Raw genomic sequence first — 12,390 nt, forward strand, 5'->3', positions numbered from 1 at the left:
CCACAATTATCACTGAGTCAACACTATCATACACGAGGAACTAAGCTAGGGCACAACCATCTGCTGGAAGCAAGTCTGTGCATAGTTCTACTATTACTTTAAACTCTTTCAAACTCTTTGCTAAGAAACCAACCAACGAAGCAAAAAGGATATTTTCTGGACTTCCCTGGTGGCGCAATGGTTAAGAATCCACCTGCCGAAGACCTAAATAGACATTTCTCCAAAGAAGATATACAAACTGCCAACAAACACATGAAAGAATGCTCAACATCATTAATCATTAGAGAAATGAAAATCAAAACTACAATGAGATATCATCTCTCGCCAGTCAGAATGGCCATCATCAAAAAATCTAGAAACAAATGCTGGAGAGGGTGTGGAGAAAAGGGAACACTCGTACACTGCTGGTGGGAATGTGAATTGGTACAGCCACTATGGAGAACAGTATGGCGGTTCCTTAAAAAACTACAAATAGAACTACCATATGACCCAGCAATCCCACTACTGGGCATATACCCTGAGAAAACCATATTTCAAAAAGAGTCATGTACCAAAATGTTCATTGCAGCTCTATTTACAATAGCCCAGAGATGGAAACAACCTAAGTGCCCATCATTGGATGAATGGATAAAGAAGATGTGGCACATATATACAATGGAATATTACTCAGCCATAAAAAGAAACGAAATTGAGCTACTTGTAACGAGGTGGATAGACCTAGAGTCTGTCATACAGAGTGAAGTAAGTCAGAAAGAGAAAGACAAATACCATATGCTAACACATATATATGGAATTTAAGAAAAAAAAAATGTCATGAAGAACCTAGGGGTAAGACAGGAATAAAGACACAGACCTACTAGAGAATGGACTTGAGGATATGGGGAGAGGGAAGGGTAAGCTGTGACAAAGCGAGAGAGAGGCATGGACATATATACACTACCAAACGTAAGGTAGATAGCTAGTGGGAAGCAGCTGCATAGCACAGGGAGATCAGCTCGGTGCTTTGCGACTGCCTGGAGGGGTGGGATAGGGAGGGTGGGAGGGAGGGAGACGCAAGAGGAAAGAGATATGGGAACATATGTATATGTATAACTGATTCACTTTGTTATAAAGCAGAAACTAACACACCATTGTAAAGCAATTATACCCCAATAAAGATGTTAAAAAAAAAAAAAAAGAATCCGCCTGCCAATGCAGGGGACACGGGTTCGAGCCCTGGTCTGGGAAGATCCCACATGCCACTGAGCAGCTAAGCCCGTGTGCCACAACTGTTGAGCCTGTGCTCTAGAGCCCGCGAGCCACAACTACTGAACCCGTATGCCACAACTACTGAAGCCCGCGCACTGCACTGAAGAGTAGCCCCCGCTCGCAGCAACTAGAGAAAGTCCGTGCGCAGCAACAAAGAACCAATGCAACCAAAAACAAATAAATAAATAAATAAATATTTTAAAAAAGGATATTTTCTCAGCTATAAAATGAGGAGATTAAAGTAGATGGTCTTTAAGGTCTATTCCAATGCCATGATTCTAACCTAAAGAAATATCAATCCTTAATATTAACTAGATACAAAAATGCCAGCTTCATAGAAAAAGGCTCTCTTTGACTCACCTGAAATAACTGGCCTTATTAACTGTATCTTCAGAAGAATCAGATCCTAAAAAAATTCCCCAAATACCCCCAAATAACAAATCAATAAAAGGATTTTTATTGAAAGGGTTAAACTCAAAAAATACACTTGTTGCAAAACATATCTTCAAGAAATATTTACTGAGCACCCACTACATGGCAGACACAATGATACATGTCAGGCAATACAGAGAAGTGGTCATAAGCACAGGTTTGAATCATGACTTTCACTTACTAGCTTTACAACCTTGGAAAAATTTCTTAACCTCTCTGTGCCTTAATTCCCTCATCTGTAAAATAAGTATAATAGTAGTAATCATCTCAGGTTTGTCATGCATCTTAAATGAGTTACACAAGTAAAACACACCAGTGCGTGCACTACAGTAGGTGCTCCTAAATATTCTCTATTATAATTATTTTGATTATTTTTATGAGGCAATACCTGTTGTCTAGGAACTTATGATCTTAAAAGGGGAAAAGACACAAGAAATTTTGAAAGAATATGACAAGTGCTATGTCAAACATTAGTGCTTGGGAGCTCAAAGGAGGGCCGTTCTTTCCAATTATAAATATATTCTAAACGATAAGACATAGAGAGACCTGCTTGAACTGAGCTCAGCTGTTCTTAAGTCTTTCTAGTCTAGTACAAGTTATCTTAGATCCCTCCAAATGCTGTAGCCCACTCATCACATTCTTTCTTAGCCCTACTCTCCATATTTCCAAAGTATATTTACACATACTTATAACCAGACATCCTTTCTTTTGCTCTCTTTACAAAGGAAGGTTCTTCAAGGTGAGACCTGCATCTTTTACATTATTTATAACACATCATAAGGCTAGTAAAATTATTTTATTTTCACTTCCCAGAGCTCCCTGCCACTGTATAAATTGTGACCACGGTTTTTGGTAAAACTCCTAGACAAGGAATCCAGCAACTATTATTCTAAACTTACAAAATCTGAGACTCTTACCCAATTCAATGTAGACGGACTTATTTTGAGGTTGTATCTGCTGCTCTGTCCTCAGAGATCTCACAATTCCAAGGTTAGAGAGCTGGACACTAAGACTGGTTTCCTGCTAAGCAGTAAAGGATGATCAACAAATTGTTGGCCAGTTCTGTGCTTTTTTTTTCTTAACAGAAACTCAAAGCCATGGACAAAACAAATAGACCATTATCAATTAGCTAACACTTATGACACCTCAGAAAAAACATTTCGCAGACTACACACCAGAATGTATGAGTTTTGTGTGCTTTGAATACTTTTCCCCTCTCTGTTGTTCTAAATTTTTCTAAAATAAATATGTATTATCTGTGTAATATTTTTAAAGATAAGGAAAGCACTTTTTTTCTTTTTGATTTTGTTTTTGTCTTTCTTTCTTATTTATTTATTTAGTTAGTTTTGGCTGCATTGGGTCTTCGTTGCTGCGCTCGGGCTTTCTCTAGCTGCAGTGAGCGGGGGCTACATGGGCTACTCTTCGTTGCGTGTGTAGGCTTCTCATTGTGGTGGCTTCTCCTGTTGCGGAGCACGGGCTCTAGGTGCGGGGGCTTCAGTAGTTGTGGCATGTGGGCTCAGTAGTTGTGGCTCACAGGCTCTAGAGCGCAGGCTCAGTAGTTGTGGCACACGGGCTCAGTAGTTGTGGCTCACAGGCTCTGGAGAGCAGGCTCAGTAGTTGTGGTGCACCGGCTTAGTTACTCCGTGGCATGTGGGATCTTCCCGGACCAGAGCTCAAACCCGTGTCCCCTGCATTGGCAGGTGGGTTCTTAACCACCACACCACCAGGGAAGCCCCAAAGTAAATTTTTAAAAAGGATAAATGAAAATAAAGAAAACCCAGCAATGGGCTTCCCTGGTGGCGCAGTGGTTGAGAGTCTGCCTGCCGATGCAGGTGACACAGGTTTGTGCCCTGGTCCGGGAAGATCCCACATGCCGTGGAGTGGCTGGGCCCGTAAGACATGGCCGCTGAGCCTGCGCGTCCGGAGCCTGTGCTCCGCAACGGGTGAGGCCACAACAGTGAGAGGCCCGCGTACCGCAAAAAAAAAAAAAGAAAACCCAGCAAGCCTAAGAATATTCAGTACAGGAGAGAATATTTAGAAACGGGACCTTACTCTGTTGAAGCTTTCCTTCTTCTTTTTAAGCCCTTCAACATCTACCGAAAAGTGAATGCTGGTACTATGAGAACTTTTTTTTTTTTAATTAATTAATTAATTTATTTTTGGCTGCATTGGGTCTTTGCTGCGCGTGGGCTTTCTCTAGTTGTAGTGAGCGGGGGCCACTCTTCGCTGTGGTGCGCTGGCTCCTCATTGCGGTGGCTCCTCCTGTTGCGAAGCACAGGCTCTAGGCTCGCGGGCTCTAGAGTGCAGGCTCAGTAGTTGTGGCTCACTGGCTTAGTTGCTCCACAGCACGTGGGATCTTCCCAGACCAGGGCTCGAACCCATGTTCCCTACATTGACAGACTCATACCCACTGCGCCACCAGGGAAACCAGAGAACTATTATTTTTAAGATCTTCATTATTCATTCACATATGAATAACAACAGCGCAAATCTCTGCATTTTCTTTGACAATTACACTGTTAACTTGAAGCAATTTTCAAATGTTAAAAACCGATTTTTTTTTTTTCCAGGCAACTTTTCAGAGGAAATAAAACAGAAGATATTTCCTTGTCCCTGGAGAACTGCCATAAGATGGTTATTTTAAAAACTAGCAAGCTGACCATCAGTGTCCTTGTGTCTATCTTAGACAGATATGAAGAAAAATATGTTCATCAGAATGAACAAAGCACTAAAACCGGGGACCTTCTCTCGTCTCCTCTAACTCTTGTTTGGCCACTTAACTTACCATCTTCCCTTGTTTACTGACTTTTTATGTAAATCCATAAGCATCTAGCACACTCACCAACTCACAGTGCTCAATAAAGAGATGTTATCGGAATACACAAAAATGGCCTTACCAAGGTAGGATTTTCAGGTTCACTCTGTTGAAGTCTTTTGGTCCGGTTTCGGTAGCCCATACTTTGAATGATAGAAACTTCCTCCTTTAGATGCTCAGGAGAGTTATTTTCCTTTTTTGAAAAGTTATAACTGTTTGCAACTGTGAATTACAAAGGAAAACATTATTTTTGCAGTTAGAAAAAAACGTATTAATTGTAAGCAAAGAACCAAGAGAAAGCCTCTGTATGCTCTTTGTTGTACAATATTAAAACAATGCATTAGGGCTCCCCTGGTGGCGCAGTGGTTGAGAGTCCGCCTGCCGATGCAGGGGACATGGGTTCGTGCCCCGGTCCGGGAGGATCCCACATGCCACGGAGCGGCTGAGCCCGTGAGCCATGGCCGCTGAGCCTGCGCGTCCGGAGCCTGTGCTCCGTAACGGGAGAGGCCACAACAGTGAGAGGCCCGCGTACCGCAAAAAAACAAAAAAAAAAAACCAATGCATTAAAGGTTGCCTATACTTTTTTAAAAAATGAACTTCAGAAGTTCTACTCCTAGGAAACGAACACATAGACCAAAGTTATTTCTACTCCTTTTTTTCCTACCTTAATACTAACAAATTTGCCTATTAATACCATATTTCACTGAAACTAAAATACCAGTGATATAAAATGCACCATTATTTTCTGCACCACTAAGAAAGAAAACACTAAATTAAACAATGACACACCATTAATGGTAAACTGCTCCCAATTTTGGAGATGTGCAAATAAAAAATGTGCATCTTAGGATGGATAAAATAAGGTGTGAGACCAGTGGGAATGATTTAAAAAATAGATTACAGGGGCTTCCCTGGTGCCGCAGTGGTTGAGAGTCTGCCTGCTAATGCAGGGGACACGGGTTCGTGCCCCGGTCTGGGAAGATCCCACATGCCGCGGAGCGGCTGGGCCCGTGAGCCATGGCCGCTGAGCCTGCACGTCCGGAGCCTGTGCTCTGCAACGGGAGAGGCCACAGCAGTGAGAGGCCCACGTACCGGAGGAAAAAAAAAAAAAAAGATTACAGATAAAGAGCTAAAGTTAACCTAGACCAAAAGGTCTTACCACCTATTCAAATAAAATAATTCCACAAACTTCCATTTTAATAGATGGCCACTTGAGCATTGGCCCCTGGGGTTATGCAACACTTACTCTGCAATCCTGTGTCAAGCTCAAAAGCATGAATGATCTTCAATAGCTCTTCAACAAGCTGACTAAATCTTGTACTTTCTTGCAGGCTTCTGAAAGTAAATTGTTTGAAAGACACACTTAGCAAAAGATTACCAACTTTTTAAGGACACTAAAATAAGGAAAGACATGTGAACAAATAAAAAAAGAAGTAGCAACAGTTAAAAAAAAAACTATATGGAAAGAACAGAGCTATTAGTGACATTACACTAATCAAAACATCACTGACAGCAGAATAAACCACATAGCATATTGATTGTTTTTATAATTTTTTTTGGCCATTCAAACTTACCAAAAGCCTATAATTATCTAAAATAATAGTACTTTGAATCCACAGTAGATATAAATCCACTGCAGAGAGAACTTATTATTCTTAACATCTGAATCCCATCCACCCAAAGTGCCACTTCTAGCTCTCAGGGATTTCTGCCAAATGATAATTACATTATTTCAAAATCACAGATAGATAACAATGTCCAAAGAGAGATTTTGGTTTAGGACAGTTGTAGGACAATATAATTTATTTATTCATTTACATATCTGAGTGACTACTATGTGTCAAACATTGGAAAAACAGTGTTGACTGAGACAAAGCCAGTGCCCTAATAGAACTTACATCCTGGCCAGAGGGACACACAATATATAAATGCATTGCATATGTGTTTGTGTAAATAAGTAGAAATATATGCAAGGAAGAAAAATAAAAGCAGGATCAGGACAATGGGGGCAGGGTGGTACAGTCCTATATTAGATAAGACTGCAAGTTCTTGCATCATATAGAAGGATTAGAAAAAGGCAATGAATTGCTAGTACCTGTATAAGGCAGATGTACTGTAAAATTTTCAGAAAAATGACTTTAGAAATAATTTACCCTGTCAGCTAAACACCCTTTTTTATATATTTTTCTACTGATGAGTGGTTTGATAGGAATACCAGCTATGTTATTAAGGAATTTCTACTTTTCCCTGTTGTTGTCACTTCCAACCTCCCAACTACCCAAATTATATACCTTCTGGTTATATCATTCTTACACAAAGGACACTGTGAAGGCCCTTTCTTCTGGTTGAGAAGTTTCAGCATACAAAATCTATAAATTTTAAAGAATGAAAAGAACAACTCAAGTTACATTTTTTTTTTGCAGAGAGAATATTCAAAAAGCAAATAGCCATGAAAAGATAATCTCACAACTGCCCTTAAGAGTCATTTTAAAGGTAATGGCAGGTGAATTACAACCAATGGCCTTCTTTAATTGTTTTTGGATGCTGTAAAATCAGAAAACAAACTATATAAGCAAAGATATATGAAAACTGAACTTACATGCATATGGCTTACTATTATGATCAAATAAAACTTATTAAAAGTTAATATGGCATATTTAATGATACACTCATAATTATTTCATGCTGCATAATCAGACATAAATGGTAAGTGGTTCAAGTAAAATGATTATAATTAGTTTAAAAACTCAGCACCTCAATACAAAAGTTACAGTAATCAAGACAGCATGATACTAGCATAAGGATAAACATATACATAAATGGAATAGAATGAGAGTACAAACATACATCTATGCTATTGTTGATTTTCAACAATAGCACCAAGACAATTAAATGGAAAAGGAATAATCTTATCAACAAATAGTGCTGGGATAGCTAGATATCCACATGCAAAAAAATGAAGATAGACTCCTACCTCACACAATACAGAAAAATTAACTCAAAATGGATCACAGAACTAAATGTAAGAACTAAAACTATAAATGTCTGTGACCATGGGTTAAGCAATGATTTCATAAATAAATAAATGGCAAAAACACAAGCAACCAAAGAAAAAATGGGTACACTAGACTACATCAAACTTAAAAACTTTGGTGCTACAAATAATACTATGAAGAAAGTGAAGGGACAATCCACAGAATGAGAGAAAATATCTGCTAGTCATATATCTGATCAGGGACTTGTATCCAGAATATATGAAGAACTCTTAAAATTCAATAAAAAAAGAAATAACCCAATTAAAAAATGGGCAAAGGATATGAAGAACTATATTTTCCAAAGGAGATATACAAATGGTCAATAAGCACATGAAAAGATGCTCAATATCATTAGTCATTAGGAAAAAGGAAATCAAAGCCACAATGAGATGCCACTTTATGCCCACTATGATGGCCCTAATTAAAAAGACAGATAATAATAAGTACTGGCGAAGACGTGGAGCAACTGAAATCCTCATTCATTGCTGGTGGAAATATAAAACAACGCAGTCACTTCGGAAAACTGTTTGGCAGTTCCTCAAGATGTTAAACAAAGAGTTACCATAAGACTCTGCAATTCTACTCCTAGGTTTTTTTCCAGGAGAAATGAAAACATAAGTCCACATAAAATTTGTACACAGGACTTCCCTGGTGGCACAGTGGTTGAGAATCCACCTGCTGATACAGGGGACACAGGTTTGAGCCCTGGTCCAGGAAGATCCCACATGCCACAGAGCAACTAAGCCCGTGCGCCACAACTACTGAGCCCACATGCCACAACTACTGAAGCCCGTGCGCCTAGAGCCCATGCTCCGCAACGAGAAGCCACCGCAATGAGAAGCCCATGCGCCGCAACGAAGAGTAGCCCCCCCGCTCACCACAACTAGAGAAAGCCCACGCACAGCAACGAAGACCCAACGCAGCCATAAATAAATACATAAAATAAAATAAAATAAAATAAAAAACAAAACCCCTCAAGGCTGGAAGAAAACATGCTCCTTTTTATATTCACAATGCCCAACAGAGTATCTGGCATAACCACACTGCTCACTAGACATCTAAGGAATGAAGGAGGCTCATTCAGGGTTTTAGAATGGCTTTGGATAAAGAACAATTTTGTTGTTTGTCTCAGACACTGAATATGGCTAAGAAGACTTGAAGATCATATGCAACATGTTCAGAGTCAGCTTCCTTTTTTTTTTAATAAATATTTTAACATTTATTTATTTAGGCTGCACCGGGTCTTAGCTGCAGCATGCGGGCTTCTTAGCTGCAGCATGCGGGCTTCTTAGCTGCAGCATGCTGACTCTTAGTTGTGGCATGCGGACCCTTAGTTCTGGAATGCATGAGGGATTCTAGTTCCTCAACCAGGGATCGAACCCGGGCCCCCTGCATTGGAAGCACGGAGTTTTACCCACTGAACCACCAGGGAAGTCCTGAGTCAGCTTCCTTAAGAAAGGAAAATACTGCTCCCATTGGCTGGTGGTGTCCATGAAAATCAACGTTCCCTTAGGAAGAAGACAAAAGAAGACTCAAAAGAGAGGTAGAATGGAAAAAAGGGAAGAGAGCAGAAATAGCTGTGGTGATGATTATTAAAAGCAGTGATTCACACTGATACAACCAATATTTACTACATGTCCAATATTGTTCTAGATGCAAGAAATTCAGTGGAAAAGGAAAACAAAATCCCTGCTATTATAAAGGACATAATATTATGGCAAGGGAGTTGACTGGGGAAGGGAGTAGAGAAGATACCGACATTGAAGACAGCCAGGAAAGAAGATTTAGGGAGCTGAAAAGGCAGTGGGAATGGTTAGCCAGCAGACACTTAGAGAGCACTTTTTACTGGCCAGGTCCTTTAACATGCATTGCTCCCTCTGTCTACACAACCCTGAAGTATTACCTTCATTTTACAGTAGAGACTTGTCCCAGATCATAAAGTAATCAAGTAACTGGTAAAGGTGATATTGGATCTAGAATTGAACTGTAGCAAAGCCCATGGTTTTTCCACCAGAGAAAGTAATTGTAGGTAGGTTTGGTCAAGGAGACCCAGGGGTCCTTCTTCACTTATATAGTTGCTTGAACTACCACATTGCACTTGACAACAATTCTATAGTTTAGGGGACAGGGGTATCAAAAAGCTACCTGCTCTGTATATAAAGCCCATTTAAACATTTATTTATTTATTTGGCGGTGCTGGGTCTTAGTTGTGGCATGGGGGATCTTTGTTGCCATGTGCGGGACCTCTGTTGCGGCATGTGGTATCTTTAGTTGCGGCATGCGGGAGGCATGCGGGATCTAGTTCCCCGACCAGGGATCGAACCTGGGCCCCCTGCATTGGGAGCACAGAGTCCTAACCACTGGACCCAGAGAAGTCCCATAAAGTCCATAAAGAGCCACAAAATAGAGGCTACCACTCCTTGAGAAGATGCAAATACTACCTGCACTCTACCATAATGGCTCTAGGAGGCATCAATGCATCACACTGGCAAATAGTACAATTCAACAATTCAGAGTAGAGGTAGGGAGGTAATTCCCTAAACGTAGTACTGCAGAATACAGCAGCTAAGATATTGCGTGATAAGCCAAGCTATAGATGTTGCAGCCTGTACAATAATTATATAAGTAACACAGGAGAACCAGATACGTAGAAATCAACCAAGATATTATGAGTTCCAATCTTTCTTTATGGTAGAAAAAGAACAGACTCATAAAGGCTATTAACTAAACTCAAAAGAGAAAATGAACTTGTACGTGACTTGAAAAGATTGAGCTAAGGAAAATATTGACAGATCAACAGAACAGTGGCATGTTTTTCAGGGCTCAGAAGAATTTATTAAACTGTTTTAGAGCCCTGGGTAATCTATGTGATGCACTAATTAAATGAAAACACATATACAAGTTCTACATAAGGTTCTTAGTGAAAAGGTCTAAGAAAAGTTTTGGGATTCTTGGGTTTCTAAAGCCCAATGGTTAAGGAAAGGCAATACATTTTTAAAGAAAATGCAGTATGCTTTCTAAAGGGCAGCTTCAGCTTTTTAAGAAAACGCTGATGGAGAATAGTAAAATCACAGTGCCACAATCTTGGGGGACTTTTCAGAGTACTCATTTTTGAGCACATCTACACCCTGCAGTTTAACAAGTTATGGAAACTAATCTAATTTTGAGTTGCTTGTCCAAGTCTCTCCTGGCAGGAAGCAATGAATTAATAGTTCTAACTATAGGCAAAATAAAGGCAAGCTGACTTTTGGCTACCTTCAGTTATACTGGGTGCCCTGGCTTACTATCAACAGAGCTAAGATAATAGACAAATATGGTATCTTGTTAAAGGAAATAAAGACCCTGAGAGCTCCACAGCTTAGCATCTCAGCATCCACTTATGTTGCTGGTCCCACCAAACCTTGTCAGCTTGTATAAATAAGGTTCTGTTTTCTTTTCTTTTAAATTTTATTTATTTTTGGCTGTGTTGGGTCTTTGTTGCTGTGCGCAAGCTTTCTCTAGTTGTGGCAAGCGGGGGCTACTCTTCATTGCAGTGCATGGGCTTCTCATTGCGGTGGCTTCTCTTGTTGCGGAGCACGGGCTCTAGGCATGTAGGCTTCAGTAATTGTGGCACATGGGCTCAGTAGTCGTGGCGCATGGGCTTAGTTGCTCCATGGCATGTGTGATCTTCCCAGACCAGGGCTCAAACCCGTGTGCCCTGCATTGGCAGGCGGATTCTTAACCGCTGCGCCACCAGGGAAGTCCTAAGGCTCTGTTTTTCGTTTTTTGTTTTTTTTTTGCGGTATGCGGGCCTCTCGCTATTGTGGCCTCTCCCGTTGCGGAGCACAGACTCCGGACGTACAGGCTCAGCGGCCATGGCTCACAGGCCTAGCCGCTCCGCGGCATGTGGGATCTTCCCAGACCGGGGCACGAACCCGTGTCCCCCGCATCGGCAGGCGGACTCTCAACCACTGTGCCACCAGGGAAGCCCCAAGGCTCTGTTTTTTTAATCAAACCTCTGGTTTGTACTTTAGTTACAACAATTAAGAAGCTATCTTTTTTTCTTTTTTTAAATTTTTATTGGAGTAGAGTTGATTTACAGTGTTGTGTTAGTTTCAGGTGTACAGTAAAGTGAATCAGTTATACATATACATATATCCACTCTTTTTTAGATTCTTTTCCCATATAGGCCATTACAGAGTATTGAGTAGAGTTCCCTGTGCTATACAGTAGGTCCTTATTAGTTATCTATTTTATATACAGTAGTGTGTATATGTCAAGCCCAATCTTCCAATTTATCCCTCCCCGACCAAGAAGCTATCTTGAGCTCTTCATCTGGGAGATTCTGCCTAGTTTCCTTGCCCAGTATCCCAGTCCCCTGAGTCAAGGCTCTTGTCTCCTAGGGATGAGAATCTTACCACTAACCCTCAGCCTCCTATGGCTGGGTCCCTGCTACTTTTCTTCCCTTATAACTACCACCCTGAACTTCTCATTTCTGCTGCTAGACTCCTGAGAGACTATGTTCAATCTACTTGCTAGATTATCCATCTCTTGCCTATTTCTGGACCTCTGACATACCGACCCACTACTAGATTACAGAATTCCCTGGTGTCATGATCTAATGTATCCAGCCGTGAAACGTCCCCAACACTGATTCACCACTTATCTGGATCTCCTCAGTTAAATGACCCCAAGACTTGCCTCATTTGCTCTATCTGGTCTTTAAACCTCAGTCTTCCTTGGTCTATTCCCTCTTAGTATCCTCCATATAAGTGTATAGAAAGGTTATCATTCCAGAGCACTGCTTCTCAAACTTTAATGTGCATAAGAATCTCCTGGGGATCCTGTTAAAATGCAGATTCTGATTCAGCAGGTTTGGGG

The 12,390-nt window shown here is 40.7% G+C and overlaps 1 protein-coding gene across 9 annotated transcripts in view; it reads right to left on the minus strand.

Annotated features, from left to right (window-relative positions):
* Positions 1 to 12,390, minus strand: part of BRCA1 (BRCA1 DNA repair associated) — a 72,070-nt gene that overhangs the window by 47,889 nt on the left and 11,791 nt on the right. For 5 of the 9 annotated variants that reach the window (XM_022557770.3, XM_022557768.3, XM_022557767.2 and 2 more), the window contains 5 exons: positions 6,787 to 6,864; positions 5,742 to 5,830; positions 4,578 to 4,717; positions 2,598 to 2,703; positions 1,609 to 1,654 (listed from right to left, as the gene is read on the minus strand). In XM_022557770.3, coding sequence (XP_022413478.2) covers positions 1,609 to 1,654; positions 2,598 to 2,703; positions 4,578 to 4,717; positions 5,742 to 5,830; positions 6,787 to 6,864 — 459 coding nt within the window. The remainder of the gene's footprint in view (positions 1 to 1,608; positions 1,655 to 2,597; positions 2,704 to 4,577; positions 4,718 to 5,741; positions 5,831 to 6,786; positions 6,865 to 12,390) is intronic. The other 4 variants (XM_089899976.1, XM_022557769.3, XM_089899975.1 and 1 more) reach the window with 1 other exon arrangement.

This window comes from Delphinapterus leucas, chromosome 19, assembly GCF_059928025.1.
Source record: "Delphinapterus leucas isolate spDelLeu-1000000601 "Yukka" chromosome 19, BTC_Dleu_Yukka2, whole genome shotgun sequence".
Classification (NCBI taxonomy): domain Eukaryota; kingdom Metazoa; phylum Chordata; class Mammalia; order Artiodactyla; family Monodontidae; genus Delphinapterus; species Delphinapterus leucas.